Source organism: Ceratotherium simum, chromosome 19 (genome assembly GCF_057802395.1).
Source record: "Ceratotherium simum simum isolate JZ-2026a chromosome 19, ASM5780239v1, whole genome shotgun sequence".
Lineage (NCBI taxonomy): Eukaryota > Metazoa > Chordata > Mammalia > Perissodactyla > Rhinocerotidae > Ceratotherium > Ceratotherium simum.
In genome coordinates this window covers 37,593,726-37,621,683 of record NC_141918.1, presented here as the reverse complement: position 1 = coordinate 37,621,683, position 27,958 = coordinate 37,593,726, and the positions used below count along the sequence as shown (strand labels likewise).

At 39.6% G+C, this 27,958-nt stretch overlaps 2 protein-coding genes across 4 annotated transcripts in view; one reads left to right on the top strand and one right to left on the bottom strand.

The window, feature by feature from the left end:
• Nucleotides 1–393: 393 nt before the first annotated feature.
• Nucleotides 394–4,576, top strand: TSPYL4 (TSPY like 4). The gene has a single exon (XM_004422240.3). It carries the CDS (start codon nt 451–453, stop codon nt 1,690–1,692), a length of 1,242 nt encoding a protein of 413 aa, XP_004422297.1. The 5' UTR covers nt 394–450; the 3' UTR covers nt 1,693–4,576.
• A 4,750-nt stretch (nt 4,577–9,326) lies between these two features.
• Nucleotides 9,327–27,958, bottom strand: part of NT5DC1 (5'-nucleotidase domain containing 1) — a 135,924-nt gene continuing 117,292 nt past the window's right edge. For all 3 annotated transcript variants that reach the window (XM_087444024.1, XM_014781182.2, XM_004422239.3), the window contains 4 exons: nt 22,747–22,865; nt 22,013–22,165; nt 16,989–17,157; nt 9,327–11,343 (listed from right to left, as the gene is read on the bottom strand). In XM_087444024.1, the coding sequence (XP_087300150.1) occupies nt 11,228–11,343; nt 16,989–17,157; nt 22,013–22,165; nt 22,747–22,865 (557 nt within the window). In that variant the 3' untranslated portion in view covers nt 9,327–11,227. The remainder of the gene's footprint in view (nt 11,344–16,988; nt 17,158–22,012; nt 22,166–22,746; nt 22,866–27,958) is intronic.

Genomic DNA, 27,958 nt, shown 5'->3' with positions numbered 1-27,958 from the left:
CGGCATGTGAATTGTTGAATCCTCTTATAAATGGAAGCCCTATGAGCTGACTTGAATAGACAATAGCTAACCTCTCCTACTTTTTAAGTAAATATTTTAAGAGACAATAGCTTAGATGCCTTAGAAATTCTTTCAGAGACTTAGAAATCCATATTAACACCGTTCTCACACGCTTGGGTTTGCTCTGCAAACATCAGTAAGCCAAACCTTTTCCAGGCTACGAAATCCACAGCATTCTGGAACACGAAGACAAAGGAATACCCTTCACTGACCGGTGTAATCACAGGGCGCAGCGAGTTCTCGCGTGACGTTAAGACGCTACAGCCCTGACGTCACCGGTTACCATGGCAGCATCCTCCAGAGTGGAAAAGAGGGGTGGCGCGAGGGGCGGAGCGCGGCTTCTGCGGAGGACAAGGGACGCTTTCCTCCTGCAGGTCTGACTTCTCCAAAATGAGCAGCCTGGATGAGGGCGGCAACCTCCCTGTCGCTGAAACCTGCGGCCTCGCTACTCCGGACCATGCCCCGGGACATCGGGACCTGAACCAGTGCCAGGGCGAGGAAACCGAGGCGACACAGGTGATGGCGGACACAGGTGAGGGCGGCCTGGAGCCCACTGCGGAGGGAGGCGCACCCCGGGACCCCGTGGGTTATGGCCCCGCGCTCCGCATTCGAGTTGCCTGCAGTCGCGGCCGTGCAGCGACCAAAGCGGGCCAGAAACAGACCCCGCCTCCCACGGAGGATCTGGAAGCAGCCTCTGCCTCCGCCTCGGGGGCAACCGACAATAGCCAGGAAAATGGCTGTCAGCGTAGAGAGCCGCGCGGCCCTGCTGGGGAGAAAGCTCTAGAAGCCTGTGGCGCAGGGGAATTGGGGTCTCAGATGATGCCTGGGGCGAAGGCCAAGGAAATGACAAAAAAGTGCGTCGTTTCAGCGGCTGCGGAAAAGGAGGGAGTAGCGGAGGAAGTGGTGGAGGAAAAGAAGGTGATACAGAAGGAAAAAAAGGTGGTAGGAGGAGTGAAAGAGGAGACACGGGCCAGGGCCCCGAAGATCAATAACTGCATGGACTCGCTGGAGGCCATCGATCAGGAGCTGTCAAATGTAAATGCCCAGGCTGACAGGGCCTTCCTTCAGCTGGAGCGCAAGTTTGGCCGCATGCGAAGGCTCCATATGCAGCGCAGAAGTTTCATTATCCAAAATATCCCCGGTTTCTGGGTCACCGCCTTTCGGAACCACCCCCAGCTGTCACCAATGATCAGTGGCCAAGATGAAGACATGATGAGGTACATGATCAATTTGGAGGTGGAGGAGCTTAAACACCCCAGAGCAGGCTGCAAATTCAAGTTCATCTTTCAGAGCAACCCCTACTTCCGAAATGAGGGGCTGGTCAAGGAATATGAGCGCAGATCCTCTGGCCGGGTGGTATCTCTCGCCACCCCAATTCGCTGGCACCGGGGCCAAGACCCCCAGGCCCATATCCACAGGAACCGGGAAGGGAACACTATCCCCAGCTTCTTCAATTGGTTCTCAGACCACAGCCTCCTCGAATTCGACAGGATTGCCGAGATTATCAAAGCAGAACTGTGGCCCAATCCCCTGCAGTATTACCTGATGGGTGAAGGGCCCCGCAGAGGAATTCGAGACCCAGCAAGGCAGCCAGTGGAGACCCCCAGGTCTTTCAGGTTCCAGTCCGGCTGACTCCTGCCCATGGGAGAATCTTGCACACGAGTTTCCTTGCCACCTCCTGTTGGACCTGTGCTTAGCCAACAGCATGCAGTCTTCTATCTGCTTTCTCTTCACACTGCGTTATTTGGTTCTTTGGTTCTTCTAAATCTTCAACAATCACTGCTGGCAAGATTGTCGCTTGTATGCTTATTCTCTTCTTCCTCTGGGCCTGCATGCTGTTCTGCATCATGTTACATGTTCCAAGTGCCTGGCCTTCCACTGCCTCCATGCCAAGCACGTGATGCTGTAGATACGCGCTGCCTTCCTTGGCATGCCTTGGGCCCTGTCTGTGACCATGCTCTTCTCCCAGTTATTTAAGTGCTTATCGGCCACAAAGAAGCTTGATATATCTTTGCAAATAACTAGCTGGGCATCGTGCTTTATGCTGGCTGTCCTCCTGATACCAGTGTACTCTATGACAAGCTCTTTGAGTTTCACTGCTGCAAGATGAAGCTGATATAGGTGATGCCAGCCATCAATCCAAACTGGACATTCCAGGCTACCACTAACTGGTTCTCAGCTGTCTTCCTGGGCTGGTGCCATCCACCCTGCTGATTATCTGGCAGAATAAGCAGGTGGCTGGTGGGTGGCTATTAGGCATGAATGAGGTAACAGATGAAAGGTGTTCTGTGTTCTCACTTTGGTCTTATTATGCCTTTGGTCACTCTGCATTGTGACCAGGTACTGGTGAGTATGAAGGCCTGTGCTATGGCCCACCCAAACCTGCTCTCAGCCTTCTGGATAAGCTTTGCACAGGCACCATGCCTGCCTCCTTAGGAACTATCTGTGGACTTAAGTTCCTAGGCAGCACATAGGGACACCACCGCCCCCCCCCCCCCGCCCCAAACCCAATGGCTGTTAGGCAGGTTGGGCAGTCATATGTGACAGTGCCCAAAACAAGGCTGGTATGGGGGTCCCTTCTAGCAGTTGGCCTTTCTGAGCCCTAGCCAACAAACCACCTAGGCACCTTTGTTGGGCATCCCCCTCCTAAGCCCTCCTGCATCCATTCTAAACATGACAAAGTCGCCAGTGTAGGGGTACCGGGGAAGAGGTATTTCTGATCTGTGGAGCCTGTTAGGCATCTGTCTCTGTCTGCCTCTCTCTGTCTTTGTCTCTTTCACCCTCTGCCTCCCTCCGTCCTTCCCCTGTTCTCTTTCCCTCCTCCCTCCCTCTGAAGCAGTTACAGCTCAGAAACAGAAAACAAAACTGGCAAAGCAGGCTTTTTGTTTAGTTTGCTCTGTCCTTGATTGTGTCCAGAGGGAGAAAGCTACTGTATGATAGACACCAGATCTCTTACTGCCCTCATACCTCCACCCCACTTCCTTTAGCATGGTCTAAACGTTTCAAAGGGAGATCTGTAGGTAATTGCTTAGTGATGGGAAGTGATTTTTTGGGGCCAACTTGGACAACCCCACCCTTTTTCCCTATCCATTCACCAAAACCTTCTGTGTGTTTCTTGAGCTTTAGTTTGAGAAGCTGGGAGGAGAGACAGAAGGGCCTCACAGTGATGGGTTCAAGACAGACCCAGAGCAGGTTTTGATCTAAAGCAACCAAAACTTAGTTTTACCCCACTTTTCTAAACATGGAAATTATTTTTTGGGCCTTGGACCACTTAGAAATAACCCAAGACAGCATTTTGAGGGTCAACCCTGTCCTTTGTACTATTCAGTTACCACCCTGATGTGCCAGGGGCTTCCACCCTACTGCCTGGCCTTGGCTCTCAGTCTTCAGCTTCCGCATATGCTTCCCTGCTTCTGTCCTAACAAATGAGGGAGCAGGCTGCAGTCTGCATTGTGGGAGATGCCAAGCCTCCCTCTTAGGAGGTAAGGAGATGTGTGGAGTCTGTCTGGATTTCCAGGACAAGTTCCAGTAGGTGGGACAGCAGTGCTGTCAGGGCTCTCCTATTTATGGAGATGTATGGTGGTTATGACTATCCGCCCTTATCCTTTCTCCTTTCTTTTTGAAGGCCTGAGCTCCCCGAGGGCAGCTCCACAGAGCAGTGTGTGTGTGTGTTGGGGGGGGGGGGGAGGGTGTGCTTTAGGCTGGGGAAACAGAAAGCCCAGAAACAAAAATGAGCTTGCTGTGGAGTGGGCTTGGAAAGGCAGACAGGAAAGACTGGAACCCTACAGGGTCTGGGGTGAGAGGGGAGACCCCTGAGGCTTTTCCCGGAAGAGGTGGGTTAACATTTCAAGAGGATGCTTGGAGGAGTTAGGTTTTCCTCCAGTTTTTCCTAACTCCTTGAATTCACCAGTAGATTTTTGCACACAAAAGTGCAAGTCTGGATGTTTTCTTTCTATTATATGTGGAAGATTAACGGTATATGTCCTTATTTCACTGTGTTTGAGTAAAATCCTTTTAATTCCTTTCTCCTTTTTTGCTTGCTGGCAAGATTGACATTTACAGGCCTGCTTTTTGCTTGTAATTGAGAATGTGTGCAAAAATATCAAACTTGTTTCCTGTGCAGTGTGAAGACTTCTGCGAACATTCAATAATATATCAGCTTGTTCTGGTCTCTCTTCATATATAGCTCTATTCTTAGAAATATAATTTGAATGTGATCTTTGAAATTTTGCAAATTGTTGCTGTCTCGTGAAAGAAATCTCAAAAACATAACTCTGTTGTCTTACTTGATATTTCTTGCTCTAGTAGTAATGTTGTTCTTGACATTTTATGTTCCCAACCAGTGTAAGTACTTGTAGAATTGTTCTGTAGAATTGCTCTGGCAGACTAAACAAGGATTGTTAGTGCTTTAGTCTTCTCCTGTGTGCGAAGGAAAAGTAAAATCTGTCACTCTGCTGTATTTCTTGTTTTGACCAAAAAATAAAAATAAAGTTCTGTGTTGTTTAGGCTAATAAAAGGTTGAGAAATCATTAAAGTTATCAAATTGTGACAGTAAGCATCATCCTGAAGCTTAAAAAAAGGAACAGCCACCAAACCTCCAAAATTTTTTGCTTGGATAATGGTAAATAAGCCCAACTAAAATTGCATACTCATGAACATAATTTTTAATTAAAGCACCATATATTGATTTTTGTCACTTATCTGTTTTCAGTGGAAAACTATTCATGCACCATCCTTTTCTGTTAACTATGTCCCCTGTTGGTCTCATTCTTAGTGAGCCTAAGATAGACTGTTGGAAGATTAATCATTGTGCATTCTGTAAGTGCTACTTAAATTCTTTTCCTACAACAGTGTGGTGCTTTTTTACAAAAAGTATGACTGAAATGTCTAGAAATAAATGATATCAGACATCACAACTTTAATTACCAGTATGTTCTGCTGTTCAGCAGCTATTACACGAAGGTTTGGGAGATAAATACGTCTGCATTCTCTGCGGTGGAGAGGGCTATGGATGCGGCAAGAGCTGTGAAACTGAATGACCAAGTATTTTTAACCATTTAACAAAAATTTGACATAATGGCCCAAAATTACTGATTTGAGGTAGAGATTGTTAACTATAGTTAGACTTGCTGACTCGTGGTGCAGTTCTCACTTGCAAGTTCTACTTGCTGAAGTATAATTTTTCTAGGCCTGGAAAACATTAAGTATTTAGAGAGCTAGGTTTTCTTGTGCAAGCTCTAGAACCATCGTAATCCCAAATTTCCCATACAATGTTCATTTTACCTTTTCAACTTAGTGATTGATTTCTGCATTGTCAACAACCTGTTTCAAGCATTCTCTCTTTTATCCTGTTCTGGACATAATCAGAAAATGTCATTTTTGTTGCCCTCGGTTTATTATCAGCTTTAGTCTAACCAATAGTATTCATTTTTCTAGTAAGCTGGTGCCACTCATTTGTTACAGATTATTACGGTTTCTGTTCTGCTTAGTCTAATAAAATTAGACTCCATTAGGCATTTTCTAGGTTTCACTTACCTACCAATCGGTTCACTGCTATAGCCCTGCTCCATTTCTTTGCATTGCCTTTTTGTCTTCCTCAATTCTAGACCCAAATTACTCTTTATGCAGACCTACAAACCAGTTGAGAGGTTCTCTTATCCTCTGTTCACCAAAGAAGTATTATCATTTGGGTCTGCTCAGGCCATATTGTCCTGTGAGTAGTAGTGACATCATCATTTCCCTGGTCCCCACATAACAGAATCTCCTTGGGCAACCTTTGCCATTTATGGGTGTTCAGCTCAAGCCAGACACCCCCCACAGAAGGCTTCTCTGACCTTCCTTACTCAGACCCCTTCTCCTCCCCATTACTCCTGCTGCTGCTTCTGCTTTATCTCCAGTTGACTCAAGTTTCCTTAAATCAGTTTTCATCATTAAAAACAAACCAAAGGGGCCGGCCCAGTGCGTAGCGGTTAAGTTCATGTGTTCCATTTCAGCAGCCCGGGGTTCACCGGTTTGGATCCTGGGCGTGGACCTACTCACCACTCATCAAGCCATGCTAAGGCAGTGTGCCACATAAAGGAATTAGAAGGACCTACAACTAGGATATGCAACTATGTACTGGGGCTTTGGGGAGAAAAAAGAAAAAGTGGAAGATTGGCAACAGATGTTAGCTCAGGACCAATCTTCCTCAAAAAAAAAAATGTAAATTTGTTTTTGTTTTTTTTTTTTATAAGATTGGCCCTGAGCTAACATCTGCCAATCCTCTTTTTTTTTTTTTTTTTTGCTGAGGAAGACTGGCTCTGGGCTAACATCCATGCCCATCTTCCTCTACTTTATATGGGATGCCGCCACAGCATGGCTCGACAAGTGGTGCGTCGGTGTGTGCCCCGGATCCAAACCGGTGAACCCCGGCCTGCCGCAGCAGAGCGTGCACACTTAACCGCTTCTGCCACCAGGCCAGCTGCTAAAATGTAAATTTCTAAAACAACAACAACAAAAAAAACAAAAAAATTACCTATATATTTTTGAGTTCCCTGCCCCACGGAGTCACAATTTGAGCTCTGGATATCTGCTTTTGCGTCAGATACACATTCTCTGGCTTGACAATCTCAAGAGATCTGTCAGGCACTTCCATGTTCTCACATTACCTTCATAATCTGGACACGACTTTTACTATCTCCATTTAAATAATTGAGAAAACAGGCTCAGAAAGTTGAAGTAAATTGCCTAAAATGCAAGTTACCGACTTAAATCTTTTGATTTCAAGCTAGGGTACCTTCCACCATAACACAGCCATCTGTACTAAATTTGGTATAAAACAAAACAAAAACACTATGTGAGTATTCAGGACTCAGTAGGTTATTCTTAACCTTCAAGAATGGTCTTTGAAAGGGGTACTTTTTAGCACTTATTTTAATACAGGATTCCATACAGTAACAGATTAAAACACTCCCAAATTTACATGTGTAATCTTGCTGTTGGCTGCATAAAGGAACGAAATTAGCAGCTTGTTCCTTTTATCAAAGGGAGTAAATGCACCAAAAGGACTTTAAATATTCTACTTATGAAATTTGCATGCTAAGAACTGTAAAGAAATGTTGACATCTCTATTGCATTTAGAGAACGAATATTTATTTTTTAATTGATTCATCTTGGTAATTGCTTTTAACAGGCACTTAGTAATTTATTCCTTCTCTTCTTTATTAAACTTTGTTAAACCTTATTAAGCTTTGATCTTTACCCAGAAATTACCAAGAAAGTAAAATTGTGTTTTTCTTTAGTCTGAGAACAGGGGTATGGTACAAGAACTTGACGGTCAAGCAGTCTATGTGCTGCTGTAGTTGTCATTCTAAGTAATGACCCATCTTCTCTATAGGCACAGATATCCCAGCTCCCACTAAGTTTACTTGGACCAGTTTTCATTCTCCCTTCTCCATTTTGGTTTCCTCAGCACCAGAGAGGGAAATTTACTAAGTATTCAAGTGGATCTTTGAATCTGAATATGAAGAAAGAGTAGACATGCTTATTGATGACTTTAGCATATGTGGCTTCCAAGAAGAGCAGACTTCATTATACACTTTAGCACTCCTGTGATTCTTGGGTCTCTATTTTACTCTTCCGGATAAGTACCATGTTATAAATATTTGTTTTAACATTTTTTACTGAATTATGTTACTTTAGAAAGGACAGAGCCTGAGTCTTCATTTCTAACCCCTCACATGTCTTAGCATGGTATGATTGGTAAGGTGAAGTGTGGTTTTAGACTGAGAATTTGTCCCAATCTAGATCCAATATTTTAAGACTTTTATGTGTCAGTCAACTAAGAGCGTGATTTTTAGGTCAGACTTGGGCTCATGTAGACTCTGTTCCTTAGTGCAACTTTGAGCAAGCATATTATTTAATCTCTGTAAATCTCAATTTCCTCATCTGTAAAATTTTAATAACTATACACACCTCATATGGTTGCTCCAGGGAGTAAATAAGGTACATGAAGTAGCCTGGTGAGGAATCAGCACTCGTTACCATTTTTTTTTTTTACCATTATTTCTGAGGATGATTCTAGAGACCAATAACAAGAGACACCTTTTTGAATTCACCCTATGTGGACTGGACCATGCCCAAGGATTTTCAAGGGCAGCAACTGGAGCACACTGGGTGAGTTAACCCTCGAATATATCCCAGTCTTGCACTAATCTGGAACCAACTCTTATGATAATCTTGAGCTCAAGAGTCTGAGAAAAGCTAAGGGAATGTTCCTGTAACATCACAAATTTAAAAAAAGCTATCCATGTGATTCTAACATACAGTCAAGGTTATTATATCCAAAGAGATAGTTTGAAATTTCATTTTATGCTGGTTTGTTATATAAAATAATCATATAGATTTGATTTTCATTCAAACCAGTTCACTAAAAGTATGTGTATACATATATGTGTGTGTATATATATATGTACTTATATATGTATACATATGCCTTAAATATATATATATTTAAGTTATTATTGGATATGAACATTGGTGGAGAAGTAATACTTGATTCAATTTAGAGTTTAACAAACTTAGAAGTAGTTGACTTTAGATTGCAATTCATGGTTCAGTTGAAGTTTCTGCTACCTCAATATTCCAAATATCAAAATCTGGCAAACTATTTGACCACTGTGCCATTCAGATCTTTCTTCTGCTGATGAGATCAACAGTGGCCAGCAAAGAAAATATCAGCTGTGCATTTATTTGTAGATATCTTTTAGATGATGAATGTTTGCCTGTATGCTAATATTTAACTGCCTATTCACACAGTTTTCCTGCTTTCTTATTTCATATAACTTTATTAAAGAGTATTCAGCTTTTCTTCTCTAATATCCTCTTTTTTACTCTTCATACCCAATTAGAAACACTGGTACTTTTTAGAAACAATGAAATAAAAAATTTAAAAGTCTAATGACGGTCCAACAAAAAAACAACATTCATTAGAAGCAGTGACTGACTCCGCTAGAAAGGCGAAAGGAAACTTGGAAATAAACTCTAACCTTTTTTGACAAGGTGGAAAAAACTGAGGTCAGATCAGGTGGTGACTTATTCAGATTCCTTAGGTAGGTACTGCTAAAAGTAGGACTAGAACTTCTGACTTGAATTTTTTTTCACTTTTCAGTGGCCAAAAAAGTGCAATTAACTGCTTATTTTGGGGTTCTCATTTTTCGTATTAACATTAGCAGTTTATAAGCACTTAAAGATGTATTATTATTTGTCATTGACAAAATAAACATGCATAAGGAAAAATAGCTTTATTTTTAAAAGAAATCAAATGTCTATTGAAAGTATACATGAGAAAGCATCTTTCATTTAGCTCTAAGCTTGACTGTGTATGCTTATCATATTCCAATGAGATTTTGGAAATCAATTTCAAATACATTACCACATACTTATTAGTAGATAGCAAACAAAGCTACTGACTTGGAGGAAAAAATTTCAGTAACTGTTTACCTACCCTGAGATACCTATCCTCACAATATCTTTGAGGTTATTTAGGGGCCAGCCCAGTGGCGTAGTGGTTAAGTGCACGCGCTCCGCTGCTGGCGGCCCGGGTTCGGATCCCGGGCGCGCACCGATGCACCGCTTGTCAGGCCATGCTGTGGCTGCGTCCCATATAAAGTGGAGGAAGATAGGCACAGATGTTAGCCCAGGGCCAGTCTTCCTCAGCAAAAAAGAGGAGGATTGGCATGGAGGTTAGCTCAGGGCTGATCTTCCTCACAAAAAAAAAAAAAAATTTAACAAAATATTTATCTTTCCATTGCATGCATCACTATGCTAAGTTCTCTGCTACAATCCAAATAAAATAATGACAGTGACCACTGTGCTTTCTGATACTGTCCATGATGGACAGAGTGAAATCACAGCATAAAGAGTAGCCAGAAATTTATATCATAAACATTATCTGGCTCCAAACACCTTGCAACAAATAGCTACTAATATGACTATACATATGTGCTATACATAGCACACAGAACACAATAATCCCAGCTTGTAATATAACTAGAAAACCTCTTAAAGCAGTTTTTCTCAGCCTTTTTTTTTGCATTATCACCCCCCTCCCAAGGAGAAAAATTAAATTTAACTCAAATTCAATTAATAAATTTAACTTTAAATTACATTTCTCCCTAATGCGAGAAATTAATACTAAGGAATAAGATTTTATTGGGTATGCTTGAGCTTTGGAAGGCCACAATCCATTGCATTATCTAAGATTTTTTTCACCCTAAGAACCAATTTTTGCCCCATTGAGAATAGATGCGTTATAGTGAATGAAAATGAATGAAACAGCCTTTAACATTATCAGGGGGGAAAAAACCCTAATGGGTAACACTGGAGGTTGAAATAGTTGGCTTCTCGTATCATCTCTGTCCCATACTGGCTGTGTGGTCTTAGAAGAAATCACGTCTCTTTATTTCCTCGTTTTTGGAAACACAAGAATAGCATAAATAACGGGATAGCTTGGAAAAATTGTTTAATGTCACTGGACCCAGTGTTCTTGGCTATAAATTGAAGGAACAGGTATAGATCAGTTGTTCTCAATTCTGGCTGCATTTTCCTGGGGCATATAAAAGATGTCAATGCTCATTTATATCTCCAGACCAGTTAAACCAATTTCTGGAGGTTATGGTCTAGTCAGTGGTTCTCTAACTTTAGTGTGAATCACACTAATATTAAACACAGATTGCTTGGGTCCCATTCCCAGAGTTTCTGATTCTGTAGGTCTGGGCTGGGGTCTGCAAATCTGCATTTCAATCAAGTTTTCAGGTGATGGCTATGGTAGTGGTTTGGGGATCACACTTTGAGAACCACTGTCTAGGCATATGTGTAAATGTGTGTGTGTATGTATATAAGTATATCTCCCCAGACGAATTCTAATCTCAGAACTATTGGTATAGAAGATATGAATAAGGTTCTCTTTAGTTCTAAGATACTGCGATTTTAATATTATGAGAGTTGTTGGGCATCAAGATGATCAATATGGAAAGGAGACCTATGGAAAAACATATCAACTTTTTGGTCAATTTTCATTAAGAATTTGTCCCTATAAAGCATTTTACAGTATTTTTTGAAAATTAACATTTTTACAGTACATTTGCTGCATATATGGTTCTTCACTGCATTTTTCAGTAAAGATAATTTATTTGGTTGTCCGTGTCTCATTATTTGATAATACCAATGGAGGGTTTGGATAGTAGCCAGCCGTTTTTGAACTGTTTGAAGAGAACCTGGTAAATTTGTAGTCCAGGGGTAATTCTGGAAGAAAAAAAAAAAAAAGATTTGATTATTCTGCAAATCTCAAAAGGTCTTTCATAAGAATAAACAAATCAAAATTTGATAGTCATTGATAATAAAACATTTTTTAGAGTTTTGTAATTTTAATATTTCTTTTGTCACCTGGATAGGTTGCACCCAGGATGAAGAGTGTAGATGTCTTTCCCTATAAAGTTTACAATCATATTTAAGTCAAATTACATTTAGAGCTATTACAAATCCTCTTCAGTTTACAAATTCAGCTATTACAAATCCTCTGAGTTTAATTTCAATACTCTGCCCAAAAGTTAACACATAAAATAGGAATGCTCATCTGATTTTTTTTTAATTAAAAAATCTCTCAGACCCTACTGAGAGGATCATGTAACTGGTAAATGAGAACTAATAATCTTCACAGCCCTTACTAATAAGAGTGTTACTAAGAATAATCTTTGAATGCTTAGCTGAGTAAGGATTCTACTATGCACGATGTGGTAACTTTCTCCGTATGATAAGTGTTACACACACACACACACACACGCCCCGACAAGGGGAATCGGGGGAGAGAACATAAAATACATACTTTACTGATGGTAGCACATTGTGACATCTTCATGTAAGTGTCTCAAAAGCTAGCCTTCAAATATTTTCTCCCAAAATTTCTTCAAGGAAACATTACCAGAAATATTATAATGGAAACATTATTTCACAAATTTCACAAGTAAAATATCATTTGGTAGTACTGAGTATTCTGAAAATGACACTTTACATTAAACGCCAGTGAGAATCATCAAGCCCCAAGCAGTTAATCCTTATGAGGAGAAAACTGGTGCTAGAGATTGGGAAGAAGGAATACTGTCTTTCTGATGCCACAGAAAGCTAAGATTTTTGTAAACAGGAAAACATCCAGTATTAGTGAATTTCATTGGTCTTCACTGCTCAGCTGGAGTGTATTTTGAGCTGTGCCTTAAAAAGGCATTGGAGAGTAACCTGAGTTTCTAAAATTATATATCTGAAGTCCTGGATTTCTGATAAGCCACCAAAATGATACAGGCTAAGAGTTAAGCCAGCCACCTCTTTCTCTGACTTTCCTTCCTAAAGCAAATGTTTAGGTCTCTGTGTAGCTATTATTTTAGGGTTCAAAATAATTACAGTATCAAAATGCTTATAAACCAACCACTATTGTAATGTACATGGCTAAGTGCAAACATCCATAAAAATGGCTTCTATGCATTTAAATTTCAATGAGATAAACAAGTTTAACAGAATACCCACGAATAAAGAAACATTCAATGAAAACAAAAAAGGTTTTAAGACACAAAGGGAGACTATCATGTTTGTTTTTCACCTCCTATCTCACTTAAAACAAAAATTTTATTCTCTCTCCCAGGTAGCAGAAAAGGTCTACTACTGTTAGGAAATCTGGGTATGGAATAGCCAAACTGAGATTAGATGACTGTTCTGTTAAAACACGGATCTCCAGACTGGGGATTCTGCAAGAGGGAAACATTTTCATCTCTGTTACAGAAAAGTCATTGTTGGGTGCTGACTATATATTTGGAAGAAAAGAAAAAGGTAATCAAAGAACCAAATTCTTGTTTACCACAACAATGTGCTATTAAACTCTATGTACTAAATACATTATAACATCAACCATATTATCTAACAATTAAATGAAGTGAACCAAAATGAAAAAATATTCTTAAACACCAGGCTCAATGTAAAATAATATAACACAGACAGAAACAGAACAACTCTTGAGACTTTTTGTTTGTTTTTAAGATATTAGCAGGATAACATTTATATAAAGATTCTATCTTCAGTATGTCTAAAGCCATGGCCATCACACCACTTTTCTTCCAGCTGTTTTTCTTACTTGGAGGTAAATTATACAGTAGTATCCAACTTTACTGAATATGTTACTGAAATCATCAATTTAAAGTTCTGTGTGAGATATAACTTCTTTATGAGAATGTGATTGTAGCGTTAATGAGTGCTAACTTAGCAAGAGACTAACACTGCTTTTGAGGAATTGTCTTGGACATCAAAATCAACAACTGAATATGACATACCCACTCTCTCTCACTGTTTCCCCACAAAGAAATTGGTACTTGTTTAGCTTTGTTTGACTACTGGTAAGTCCTACTTAATATCTTCTCTTGAGAAAAGTTAGAAGACAAAGGACCTGCCAAGTTCTCTTCCAGGGTGCTGTGGAAGAAAGCTTGTTGAAAATGAAAATGGGAGATGCACTCATGTTATTATTGCTTCTTAAGGAGAGTTGATCACCCCAGAAGATAGAGAGGGGGTTATTTTCCTATTCTTTGGAGAAACATTCGAATCCTGGAACAATGGAGATTCACTTTTCTTTGACTTTCTTACTATTTCACAACTATATCCCACTGAACAGTTTTTATCCAGGTACATTAGAATAATTCAGTGACTTCCATTATCACACTACTCTACTCTCTCACTATAAATTTGAATCACTATGAAAGAAAGGAAGAGTAAAATATAAAAAATGAAAATCTTAGTTTAGTTATGGGCTGGGCCCTCCCTTCAAGTTACAAGGTCCATTTCTTTAAACAGGAAAATAGTTTGTAAAAGGAAGAAATATATTTAGGTTATCCTTCTTTGATTTTGTGTATGTAAGCATGGAACAAAATGAAAAACCATTCTTTTGAAACCAATGAGAATGAGACATGATTGCAATGAGTAGGATATACTGACAGATTAGTATACTGCCATAGAGGATGGATCTTTTGGAAGGTCATACATATCTTAGGGTCATCGTCATCACCATCATCATCATCATCATCATCATCATCCTATCAATAATTCAGATAAATATCTTGCTTTACTTTCTCTCACATCCATCCTGTGAGGGAGGAAATGCAGCCTGGCATTATCCTCAGTTTAAGGAAGAAGAATCTGAGGTTCAAAAAACTTAAGTAGACCACCACTCTTAAATTGCAGCGGAGACAACTAGAAAAGCTGAATAAAATATAGCATCAGAGTCAAGTCACTGGTGAGCTGAAGAGGCCACTAAGGCCTGAGGACACACAATTCCTGGCAAGGAATAACAAAGAAGTGAGGCAACATTCTGCCACAGTTTTTTCCTTTAAGCACCTGAATTCTGGCTGAGGGTGAGGGCAGTTACTAGCAGCAGAACAACCAGCAGTAGAGCTCATGGCATTCTCGAAAGGCTACAGACACAAAAATTGAGAGGCTACGAATCTGCTGTAAAGGAAGAGGTGGAGAACTGGACTCTGCTGATTTTCTCCTCAAGCCCTTTGCCAAATTCTGAAGAGAACTTCAGGAAACTAGGAGGCAAGCAGAAGCATATACCTCTGTAAAGCAGAGTGGATTTTTCAGCAGTTTCTTGGTACTGAGAAAACAGGGAGGGATTAAGTTCTGACCTGAGACAGGAGAAGGGCCCTGGTGAATATGTCAGACTTTCTTTTATAAATTTCTGAAAACAATTTATTATTATGAAGTGATTCTCTTTCATGTTAATAATGGATTTTTTCCTTAATGTCTACTTTCTTTCACATTAATATAGCTAACTCTAACTTTCTTTTGGTTAGTTAGCATGGTATTATCTCTTTCCATCTTTCGATATTCAAACTTTCTGTGTCCTTATGTTTCAGATGTGTCTCTTATGAACAGCTCATAGTTAAGTTTTGTTATTTCATTCAAGCTTTTAATTGGAGTATTTAGCCACCTATATTTAATGTAATTTCTCAGGTTTAAATCTATCGCCTTACTAAATGCTCTCTTTTTGTCCTGTATATTCTTAATATTCTCTTTTCTCCCCATTTTTGTTTTCTTTTGCATTTTAAAATTATTTGACATAATTAGCTCGGTATGTGTATCATTACAATTCTTTTGGTGGGTATCTTAGAGATTGTAACATGCATTTTTGACTTATTAATATCTAACATACTCTTTATCCTTTACCATATAATACAAAGATGTTAGAACACTTGAACTCCAGCTGTCCCCCTTCAGGATTTATATGCCATTGGTGTCATGTTTTAAAATTCTATCTTTCTTTAAACCCCACAGGATTTGTTTTTATTGTTTCCAACAGCAAATATTCATTTTAATATATTCACATATCTATCTCTCATTGCTGTATAGTCCTTCTTGCATCTCCAGTCTTCCAACGGGGATCATTCTTTGGCCTGAAGAACAATACCCTTTAATAATTTCTTCAGTGCAGGTCTTCTGGGGATACATTTCCTCCATTTTTGTCTGTCTAAAAATATTTTTCTTTTACTCTTTAATGATATCTTTACCGGGTATAGAATTCCATCAAGATTGACAGCCATTTTCTCTCAGCAATTTAAAGATGATATTCTACTGTCTTTTGGCTTCTTTTGGTTCTGGGAAAAGTCAGATATCAGTCTAAATCTTACTCCTCTGAAATCAATCTGTCTTTATTCTCTGGCTGCTGTTAACATTTCTTAATTATCTTTGGTTTTTAGCAGTTAACTTTGGATTTCTATTTATTGTGTTTCAGTTCTTTGGGCTTCTTAAATCTTTGGCTAATTTTCTTTCATCATTTTTGGAAAGTTTGTAGCTATTGCTTTTGGCTTATTCTCTCATCTCCTAGGATTCCAATTATAGAAATCTTATTCCTTCTCAATGTATCTCCTATTTCTCTTAGTCCTGCTTCTGTATCTTCCATGCTTTTTTCTTTTCATACTTCGTTCTGGATATTTTCTTTTGGCCTATTTTCCAGTGCAGTAATTCACTTTTCAACTGTGTCTAATCTACTGTAAAACCGATCCATTAAGTTCTTAATTTTAATTTTTTAATATTTCAATTTTAGAATTTCCATTATTTTTGTAGTTTTTATGTCTCTACCAAATTTCTCATTCCTTTCTTTTCTGTACTTGACCACAGTAAACTTGGTTTTTTCTGCTAGTGTAGTCTCGTATCCTTGTGGGCTGGCTATTTTTCATTAGTGCTGAACCTTATATTAATTGTTTTTAGAAATAATTTGAGTCCTAGAATGATATCTTCCTCAAAAGAGAATATTCATTGGTTTCTATCAGGTGCCTTGGGGCACTACCAATCTAGAATCTTCTCAATCCACTTTTAGGGATTCAGCCAATTTAAAGTTGAGCTTCAGTCTCTGTGAATACCTACTTCCAATTCATCCTTACTCTCAGGTAAACTCCTTTGGGGTCTCAACACAGATTAAGAGAGTCCAGCAGGCCCACTCCTCCTTGGGCAGGCCCTACCCTCCACTTTCTATCCCTGTAGGATCATGAAGCTACTGAAAGTTCCACTCACTTTCTTTGGTGCCCTCTCTTGAATTAGCAAACATGCAGGGGGAAAAGCAGCCCCCAAAGTCAGGATCACTCTACTTAGCCTCCTTAGCATCTTGTCCAGGTAATTTTGCTCTACCTTTATCTTATGACTCCAAGCAGACTTAAAAAAAAAAAATTTGTCTAACATTTGTAGTGGGCTCCAGTAGACAGGCAGGTCTTAATTACTTAGGTTGCCATATCTAGATGTTTCCCAAGTAAAATCAATAAATGTCATGGGAAGATTTTCTTCTTTTAAAGGAAAGAATTCTAGTATGTAAGGTCATTACTGTCCAGTATCAGGTAAACCTTTGTAAGTATCTTCCCCCTTACCTGCTATTGTTTCAATACTTGGAATTGCAATAGTGCTGTAAGTACTGATTCTCTTACAAGTCCATGTGTAAACCAAGGAGTCTTCTGTATTTTCCAGTCCGGAAATTGAATCAATTAAAAAAGAGCCCCATTTCTTAGATAATGTATTTAGAGGCTTTGCCTTTGGTCCCTGAAACAAGAGAATAGAATGATGAAAACTTTATTAATTATTGTTCAATCTCATTCTAAGTTTTTTCCCCCACTAAGTAAATCAAAATAGAAAAACTCTGTAGGAATTTCAGTTGTTTTACCTTTAACCAGACATTTTACTACATAAAAGTAAAATAAAGCTTAGCAGTCCTTTAAACTATCCTCTCTGGCTTTGTTTGGGAACGCCTTTTCAACCTTTGGGATCTGGCCTGGATGCCATCCAGGGTTTTCCTCCCACAGTCAGGTTGGATTAGGTCTTCTCCTCCATTTTCCCACATGCTGAGTTTATCCCTAATATACTACACTTCTCACACTATCTTGCAATAATCATACTGTTTACTTTCACCCTTGTCAGATGATGAACTACATAAGGTTAGGAACTTTCTTACATATTACTGTATCTCTAAAGCTTAGTGCCTAGGACAGAGCAGGCACATAAAAGTTGCAGACTAAATAAAAGACTCATTTAAAAGTACTTCTTGGTGTTTTATGGATATAGCATAAAATTAAGAATTGAAAAAAACCCTATCACATCCATATAATCTGGATTATAAAATCGGTCATCCTTTTCCGATGAAAATTTCATTTGGAACAGCACAGAATGCCAAATATGCCTCTAGATTCATGATTCTTTGTGTTGGAACTCATTATATGAAGCAAGATGAGAATATATGTTCTCAGATGATGGTGTCTGGAAATCACTCAGCAAGAACCTACTTGGATTTCACCAAAGATATTTAAGAGCAGTAAGGAATATGAATATCTATGCTTCTGTGTGTACATTTCAGGTGTACTTAAATATCATTTCTCTAAGTTTAAAGAGCAATTTGTAGGGTAAATTTATTTAGTTCATTATCTTTTCCAAAATAATGAGTCTGAGAAGAAATGACTCACATCACACATACTATATGTAGATAATGGTTCTACAAACATTGAATGGTAGAATCTAGGCTGCTCCCTCTTCCCATGAAAAGAGGAAAATAGACCTATCCGCCCTTTCTGGTTCAATGTAATATGGTTGCTGCTATGGTCGAAGTGTTTGTGTCCCCCCAAAATTCATATGTTGAAATCCTAACTCTCAAGGTGATAGTATTAGGAAGTGGAGCCTTTGGGAGGTGCTTCGGTCATGAGGGTGGAGCCCTCATGAGTGGGATTAGTGCCCTTATAAAAGAGACCCCAGAGAGCCAGCATCCCCCATCTGTGGGTACAGGGAGAAAATGGTGGTCTATGAGGAAGCGGGTCCTCACCAGACACTAAATTGGCCGGCACCATGATCTTGGATTTACCAGCCTCCAGAACTGTGAGAAATAAATGTTTGTTGTTTAAAGCCACCCTGTATATGGTATTTTTGTTATAGCAGCCCAAATGGACTAAGACAGATGCCAATCTTTGTTCATTCTGATATTGAGAATTTTAATGATTCATTTTCTCAAATATAAAATATATATATATATATGTACACACACACACACACACACACACATATATCAGTAATCAAAAGAATCATGCCATTTCTTGAATACATCAAGCAGCACTCACATTTTGGTTAGGGCTCTATATCTCATAGATATGATCCTTTAATCGTAAGTATTCTCACCAAGTTTCTATCCTCTCTTCTACTCTTTCTCTCTTATCTCTCTACCTCAGATATCTATGCCCCAATTTTCCTCGGTAGTCCTAACCTATCTCCCAAATCCCAGTTTGATCTCATCCTCCAAATATTTCAAAGAAATAGGATTCAACATTAATTCAATCATATCTCTCTCCTCACAAAACCAACTCATTCTCTTGACTGTCATATTTATATGACTAAAAACCATCATTTCCAGTTTCCAGTTGAAAACCAGCTATGTTTTGAGTCCCAACCCCCACCACCAGCACTAGGCTTATCAGCTGTGCCTCCAGCACATCTGCCTACATATTTCATTTCTTTCTCACTCTGTCCACTTGTTCATGTTTGTATTACCTCTAGTACAGGCTGCTGAAACAGCCTCCCGCAGCATCTCTTCCCATCAATCCTGAAATGATCTGGTTAATTTGGTTGGTAATTATACTTTTAAAAGTTCACTTAAGCTGAATAAAGTAACTAGAAATATGGAATTAAATCCTTTTGCATTTTTTTGTGTGTGTGTGAGGAAGATCAGCCCTGCGCTAACATCCATGCCAATCCTCCTCTTTTTGCTGAGGGAGACCGGCCCTGAGCTAACATCTACTGCCAATCCTCCTCCTTTTTTTTCCCTTTTTCTTCCCAAGGCCCCAGTAGATAGTTGTATGTCATAGTTGCACATCCTTCTAGTTGCTGTATGTGGGATGCCGCCTCAGCATGGCCGGAGAAGCAGTGCGTCGGTGCGCGCCCAGCATCTGAACCCAGGCCACCAGCAGCAGAGCGTGTGCACCTAACCGCTAAGCCATGGGGCCGGCCCCCCTTTTGCATTTTTGTACTTACTCACCAAAAGACTGCACATCATATATGTTCTGTATATACATGTTATGCTTGACATGTGGTTGGAAAAACTAAACAACATTTTTCTTAAAAATCACAAAATAAACAGAAGAACCCTCACATGGTGCTTTCTGTTTTGCTCTCTTTATGGACTGTTTCCCTCCTGCTGTAGCAACTGAGGATGTTTGTGTTCTTGTTTCCTCCACAGGGAAGCAAGAAAGAATCTGAATTCTCACGACATGACAGCAGCAGTGTGCTGTGCAGAGGAATGGACCCGACCTTAAAGATGAAAACAGTCTGACTTTCAGAAGTTGTGGTTCTAGGTTTGTGTTAGAAGATAATGTCTGAAAAAAATACACAATTGTTTCATCTGCCTTTAAATACAAGCAGAAATATGCATGATAGAGGATTTTCCATAAAGCAGATACAACAATTAAGTTGTCTTGAAACATCTGCTACGGATGGGCCCATCAATACAAACACAGCCTCAAAAACAAACTACAGAAGCATGACGGCATTCATCTGACCACGATAATTTTGGAGTCAAGTAGTATGAGGATACTCGGGCTTTTTCAACAGAATCTTTTGGGCCACGGCTGGGAATCCTGCCGCAAAACACTTGCCCCAGACCCCAACAGCCCAGGGGAATCCATCCTCCACAACTCAACTTTTCCTGGACCCTCAATAGTATGAGAGATGGACTTAGAGTTTAGGGCTAAAGTTGGAACCTTCTGAGGCCTTTATTCTAACCCTGTCACTTGGCCAAACACTCCCGTTCCTTGCTTCCTGGTCCATATTCAGTGGAGCAGGGGTGAGGAGGGGAGGTGGAGTTCAATGGGAAAGGAACATTATTTATTTCAATTTTATTTTAGGAAATAAAATCTTAAAGCTGTTGATTCACCATTTCCTAAGAGCCAATTATTAACTCTGTTCATGATGTATTTGTAATTAATTAACAAGAGAAAAGGGGTCTGTGGGAGAAGGATGGGGCTGCTGTTTAAGTAATGATGCAGGAAACTTGCCCACTGATTCTTCGTTTTCTTATCACTGTACCTGCATTCTCAAATCATTTTAAAAAAACGAATCTTCGTGAAAACCTTCTCCAAGGTCACTCAAGTTAGAAGGCCCACCTTCTGGAAGGTTGTTTTAAAACTCTTCTTAACTCAAATAGTCCAAAGAACTTTAATGTCACATTAAGACTAAATGCTACTCAATGGAAACTTCATAGAAAACTGACTCTTTTGTTGTGTCTGCTTATAGTTATTTTTTTTTAAATAGACTATTTTTTAGAACAGTTTTAGGTTTATAGATAAATAGAGCAGACAGTACAGAGAGTTCTCATATATACGTCCCCCTCCTGACCCGCCCCCAATACTGTCTCTCTTATTATTAACATCTTGCATTAATTAGCATACTACATTTGTTACAACTGATTAACTGATATTGATACATTATTATTAATGAAAGTCCGTAGTTTACATTAAGGTTCACTCTTTATGTTGTACAGTTCTATGGGTTTTGACAAATGCAAAATGTCATGTATCCACCATTACAGTATCATACAGAATAGTTTTACCACCATAAAAAGCCCCCATGCTCCATTTATTCATCCCCCTCCCCCTGAGCCCCTGGAATCCACTGGTCTTTTACTATCTCTGTAGCTTTGCCTTTTCCAGAATGTCATATAATTGGAATCACACAGTATGTAGCATTTTCAGATTGGCTTCTTTCACTTAGTAATATGCACTTAAGGTTACTCCATGTCTTTTTGTGGCTTGATAGCTCATTTCTTTTTATCGTTATTTTTTGATTTGATATTTGTTTTTTGACTTGAGTTTTCCATTCTTTATAGATTGTTCCACTAGAATGAATTTAGAAAAATGCATTTTATTTTCTGATCTTTTTTCTTTTATGCTTCTTTTTGCATTTATACACTATTTTCCCTTATAGGTTTATGATGTATTTTACCTTTCTCTCTCAAGTCTTCACCTAAGTTCATTCTGGGCAGCTCAGGAGTAAGTCTAAATAAAGGAGCTACCAATTTAGGTAAGGTAGACCCATGAAGAGAGAGTACAAGGGCTTTCATGGCCAAGCAAAAGAGACAGAGTACGACTGTGGTGAGTCAGGATCTGGCCACCTAAGCATCAGCCGAAAACATCCATGGTGCCAGAGCAAATGGAAGAAAGCAGAAGGCAGAGAAGACACACACATGGTCAAGAGTGTTATCTTGGCACTGTTTAAAAATTATCAACAAGATCAACTGTAGAGCTGCTATGGCATAAGGATCACAATGAGTGCCAACAGCATCACTCTTGGCACAAACAAGCACTTTCTAAGATATGTCAAACATAAAAGGTTTTTCTTTCAAGGAAAGAGCTGAAGGGAACCTTACCTCATATTTTCCTTTCTTCTCTAGAGGCTCTGATTCGTCAGGCTTCCCATCTCTGTCAGCTCTGAGCTCTTCCAGGATGAGGACTGTCTCCCAGTTACTATAATGTCGGGCTGGGAAAATATCTGAATGCATGCTGTCACCAAAATAAACCACCTGTAAGTCAGACAACCAATTGTTTGAGACATGAGAATTGTGAGAGAGAGTGGTGTTCATTTTACGGAAAGCAGAAGAAAACTCCTCAAGAGGTATCAGAGTGAGACAAATAAAAGTTGCATAAACATCTTAAACTTCCTTGAATAACGTCACAGGTGATCACTGACTAGCCCCATTTGATTCACAGGGCACCAGGTTTGTTTTAAGAAGTTATACAACACATTTGCGGCTCGAAGGCAGAAGGTAAGCGATTTCATTCCATTTTCTGAAGAAGTGAACGACTCCTTCAGACTGTTATCAGGATATCATTCCTCAGGTATCTCACACACTGATTTGGTGTATTCCCTAGATCTGTGGCCTCCTGCTTGGAATCTTTGCTCTTCTCTGTTACAGATAAAGACTCAGCCTACATCAACAAAGACAAGATTTATTTAAGCAGAAGAGGTAAGAGAAGAGATTGGTAGACAGGCAGAGGCAGAGGATCCTCTCATAGATAACTAAGCTGAATGTATTTAGAACCAGGGTTTCAGTTTACAATGGTTTATGTCTGCCAGTTGGCATCTGCCTCAATCAGAAAATACCTTGGGTTCAGGTTTGCCAGTCATTTTCTTCAGAAGTTCATTAAGGTGGACAGCGTTCCCTTGGGAGTACCAGCCAGGCTTATCCAGAGATGGCAGTGCCTCCTGCTCCTCGTCATTCTCTGAAAATACAGTTTGACAATCACATACTTTTTAACCAAGCGAGAGCACCCAGGTGGGCAGACCACACTCAGGTATGCTGCAGGACATGTACAAGAAGGAAGCACGTGGGGACGGGACCTAGCATTCAGTGAGCACCTATGTATTACCAGCACTTCATGGAGAAATATATATATATATATAAATATATATTTATATATATATATATATTTTTTTTTTAAGAACTTATTTTTTTAGAGCAGTTTTAGGTTCACAGCAAAAGTGAGAGGAAGATACAGAGATTTCTCATATACCCCCTGCCTCCACACAGGCACAGTCTCCCCCATTATTATGATAATGATGTGCCAGTGTAGGCTCATCAATTGTATCAAAGATACTACGCTGGTTGAGGATGTTGATAATGAAGAGGTATATATTGTTTAATCCTCACAATAACCCTCTTAATTGGGGAAAATAAGACTCAGGGAAGTTATTTTGCCCAAGGTCTCAAATCTGGTAAGTGATTTATTTAGTGATTAGATAGAAGTCTGCTTGACATCATGCCCCTGCTTTGCAAAATGGTTCATTAAACAAACCGCATAATGGAAGCCAATAGGTCCTATCTTTTTGGAATTGAGGGTAGAGGAGATCGATTTTTATCAGTAGTCTACTAAACCCAGGCTGTGTAGCATATGTTTTATATATTTTACTCTATATAACCCTCACAATCTGATTTAGGGTCCATAGCTACAGCTGCTGCTATTGATTGTTACTGTTTTGTTCTTCTGCTCTACCCTCATTTTCCTGCCCTGCTCAGTTTCTGACTAATGAGGAAACTGAAGCTCAGAGAGCTTTACATAGCTTGCTTAAGTTCCACTAGCGATTAGGGGGCATTGGCACGACCCTGAGAGTGAGCACCACCCCATAAATTTTGCACCCTAGGTGTCACAATTGCTTTATCCTAGTCCTGGCCCTAGAGGGTAGTAAAAGGAGTTTCTGATGCCAAAGCCGATGTTGTGGGCTATTCCAAGCTGTCCTCCCCCAGCACAGTGCTCGCCCGCCCCTGGTAAAGCAGGGCCAGTGAAAGGAGGTAAACTGTCTCTGTCACTCTGCATCTTTCCAGCTGGTATGTGCCTTGTAGACATATATGCCCACCAGCAAGATGAAAAGGAATATTAAGTAAGGTTTTGTGAAAAAGATAATATACTAGCAGAAGCACTGGTTTAGGTACAGCTTTGGAAACTGTACGGAAAAAAAAAAACCACTTCTCTTTTTTTCCCCACATTAATCTCTTGATTTGAGATTCCAACAAGGTTGTTATTGTTGTTTGGTTCTCTCTGCTATGCCTCTAAGAAGGATCCTAATGAGATTTAGTCATATGTTGTAAGCAGAGGTGGATCCAGGTTTTGTAGGGCTAGAAGCTTACATAATTGAAGGACCTTCTATAGGAGAATGAATATACAATTAACAATTGCCATTGTCCTTGCCAGGATGTGGAAGGGACAAATGAGGGGTCCTGAAGCTTACACTTCACTAGCTTCACAGTAAGTCAATCCTGGAGTAGGACAGGGAGGAAACAAAGGGCCTAGAAAGTTGGGTAAATCAATCATTAAAAATACATCTCTATGGCTGGCTCCGTGGCTTAGCGGTTAAGTGCGCGCGCTCCGCGACTGGTGGCCCGGGTTTGGATCCCGGGCGCGCACCGACGCACCGCTTGTCCGGCCATGCTGAGGCCGCGTCCCACATACAGCAACTAGAAAGATGTGCAACTATGACATACAACTATCTATTGGGGCTTCAGGGGAAAAAAAAAAAAGGAGGAGGATTGGCAATAGATGTTAGCTCAGAGCCAGTCTTCCTCAGCAAAAAGAGGAGGATTAGCATGGATGTTAGCTCAGGGCTGATCTTCCTCACAAAAAAAAAAAATCTCTACACGCACACCCATGTTTATTGCAGCATTATTCACAATAGCCAAGATACAGAAACAACCTAAATGCCCATCAATGGATGAATAAAGAAGATGTGCGTAAATATATATACACACACAATGGAATATTATTTAGCCATGAGAAAGGAACACATCTTGTACTTGTGACAACTTGAGCACATTATGCTAAGTGAGATAAGTCAGACAGAGAAAGACAAGTACTGTATGGTGTCACTGATATGTGGAATCTAAAAAAGCCAAACTCGTAAAAACAGTAAAATGGTAGTTACCAGGGGATAGGGGGATGGAAGGATAAGATGATGTTGTTTAAGGGTACAAACTCACAATAAGTAGTAAAGAAGCCCTGGAAATCTAATGCACAGGATAACGAATGTAGACAACAACAGTGTACTACAGTCATCATACGTGCTATGAGGCTAAAATTTAATCCTTCCAACAAAGAAAGGATAATTATGTAATGTGAGGGAGGTGCTAAATATGGCTACAATGGCAATCATATTACAATATATAAATGTATCAAATTAACATGTTGTACACCTTAAATTTACACAATGTTGTATGTCAAATATATTCAATAAAAAAATAAATATATGGCACTATTAGTATATTTAACTAAAACCTAATTTCTCCTAAAGAAACTATCTGTAAAAGTTACAGGCAACCACCCAAACCTCTGCTCAGTTTGTAACATAAACTACCTTAAATACAGCACTGGAGAATTTAAGATTTACAAATTAAATGTTGGTCACTGTAACTAAAATGAAATGTAATTTATTAATCCTAATAATAACAAGACAAAAATGAATCCAACACATCACGATAATATGAGGTGACTTTCTGCATAACCTCAGATAACTTGAACAAGGAATTCTAAAAACAGACTTACAGATAATTAAAGCCACATCATAGCAACTGGCAGATTATTGTCAAGAAATATTTATGCCTATTTTGCTGCCATTCCAGCAGCTACTTTTTAATTCTTCTGCATTATCTGACTGTACAGAAAAAAAATAGGTAATAAAGTCTCCAAAAAATAGGTCAACCAACCACGTATTAGCCTAACGTTAAAAGCCTCTAGGAAGATTCCGCACCTTCCTGGAGAAATACAGTGAAAAGTGATTACTTCTTATGTCTGTCTGTCTGTGGGTCTTTATTTATTTAGTACAGAATGTCTTGCTATGTAAATAACGTGGGTTGTACGGCAAATGGAAAATGAATGACTTACAGAAATATTTTTGAAGCAGATTTACATTTGATATGCAGATGCCCACTGTGCAAGAACATACTTGTTCTGACGACCTGCAGACTGCCCCAAAAGGCACTGAAGGAAGTTAGGAAGCAACTAAGGGCTGGATAAAGAACTGGAGGGGCCATCGATTGAAGTCAAAAGTAAATCAAACAAAAATTCTTTTGAAAACTGTAATTTGCTTGTGGATACAGCTGTTTTCACAATAACAAAGGAAATCTTTTTTATTTTCTTACTGTAAGAGCACGTGGATCAGAAAAGTAAAAAAAAAACAAAACAGTAAAATTTTAGTCAGTATGACAGTGACAACACTATATGGGGAAGTGGTCCAGTCAAGGCTACGGCTGACAGCCTTGAACAAAGATAAGAGAAACTTGCCACAGGAGCAGACCTTGCGAGAAGAGTTTTGTGCGTCTGTGTCTGACTGCCGACCTCAGCCCCGAGCTGCCTGAATTCGCTCACGTGGCAGCTCACAGCTGCCTCTCCCAACTCCCAAAGCGTCTGGTGTTACTATCTTATCATCAGTGTTTTAAAACCTGTATCTATGTGATTTTTTTTGAATCAGTAATACATCACATATTTTTAAAAGTCTCATTTTTGAACTCTCTCTGCTATGTGCTCACCTCTTCTACAAAGGGTAACCACTCTTTTACACATATAAAAGCAAATATATATTCTTTTCCTCCACTTCAAAAAATACATTTATTGAGGTATAATTGACATACAATAAACTGCATATATTTAAAGCATCCAGGGGCTGGCCCCGTGGCTTAGCGGTTAAGTGTGCGCTCCGCTACTGGCGGCCTGGGTTCGGATCCCAGGCGCGCACCTATGCACCGCTGCTCCGGCCATGCCGAGGCCGCGTCCCACATACAGCAACTAGAAGGATGTGCAATTATGACATACAACTATCTACTGGGGCTTTGGGGGAAAATAAATAAAATAAAATAAAGCATCCAATTTGATGAGTTTTGGCATATGTATATACCTGTTATGGAATGAATTGTGTTCCCCTCAAATTCACATGTTGAAGCCTTAACATGTACCTCAGAATGTGACTATATTTGGAGACAGGGCCTTTAATGAGGTGATTAATTTAAAATGGGGTTCTTACCGTGGGTCGTAATCCAGTATGACTGGTGTCCTCATAAGAAGAGGAGATTAGGACACAGGTGATTAGGGACTTAGGACACAGAGGAAAGACCATGTGAAGAGACAGGGAGGAGACAGCCATCTACAAGCCAAGAGAGGCCTCAGTAGAAACCAATCCTGCTGACATCTTGGTCTCAGACTTCCAGCCTCCAGAACTGTGAGAAAATATATTTCTGTTGTTTAAGTCACCCAGTCTGTTGTATTTTGTTACGGCAGCCCTGGCAAACTAATATAATACCTATGACCCCCCCTCTCTTTTAAATGCAAATATTAGCATACTCTGCACACTGTTCTGCAACTTGTTGCGTTTTTTTTAAACTTTATTTTACAGATAACACATTGTGATCTGCCTAATTTTTTTCATAGATGCATGTTCCATGATTTACTTAATAGTCCTCTATTGACAGACATGTGGAATACTGCCAATCTTTTATTGTTACATGGAAAGAGTTACAAACATGAGAGAATCTGCACAGCCTAGTGGGATTAAACAGAATCTGAGCTGGAAACACAACTCATTTTCTTTCTTTTCTTCCTTCACTCTTGACTTCTATAATATTTCACAGACCGTTTTAGGTACGAGGGATATAGCAGTGAACTAGGTGCCCCAAGTCCCTGCCCAAAGGACACTTAGATTCCAGTAGCAATCTCTGACTTGTCAGAGGTTTACTAAACAATCATTTATGATTAAAAATGTATTTATAACTTTTTTGATTTCTAGGACTACTTCCTATATTTTGTGAACTTGAATGAAGTTCATTTCCTTTCAG

Coding starts and splice junctions, on each gene's coding strand:
- TSPYL4 (XM_004422240.3), top strand. CDS start 451: ATGAGCAGCCTGGATGAGGGCGGCAACCTCCCTGTCGCTGAAACCTGC.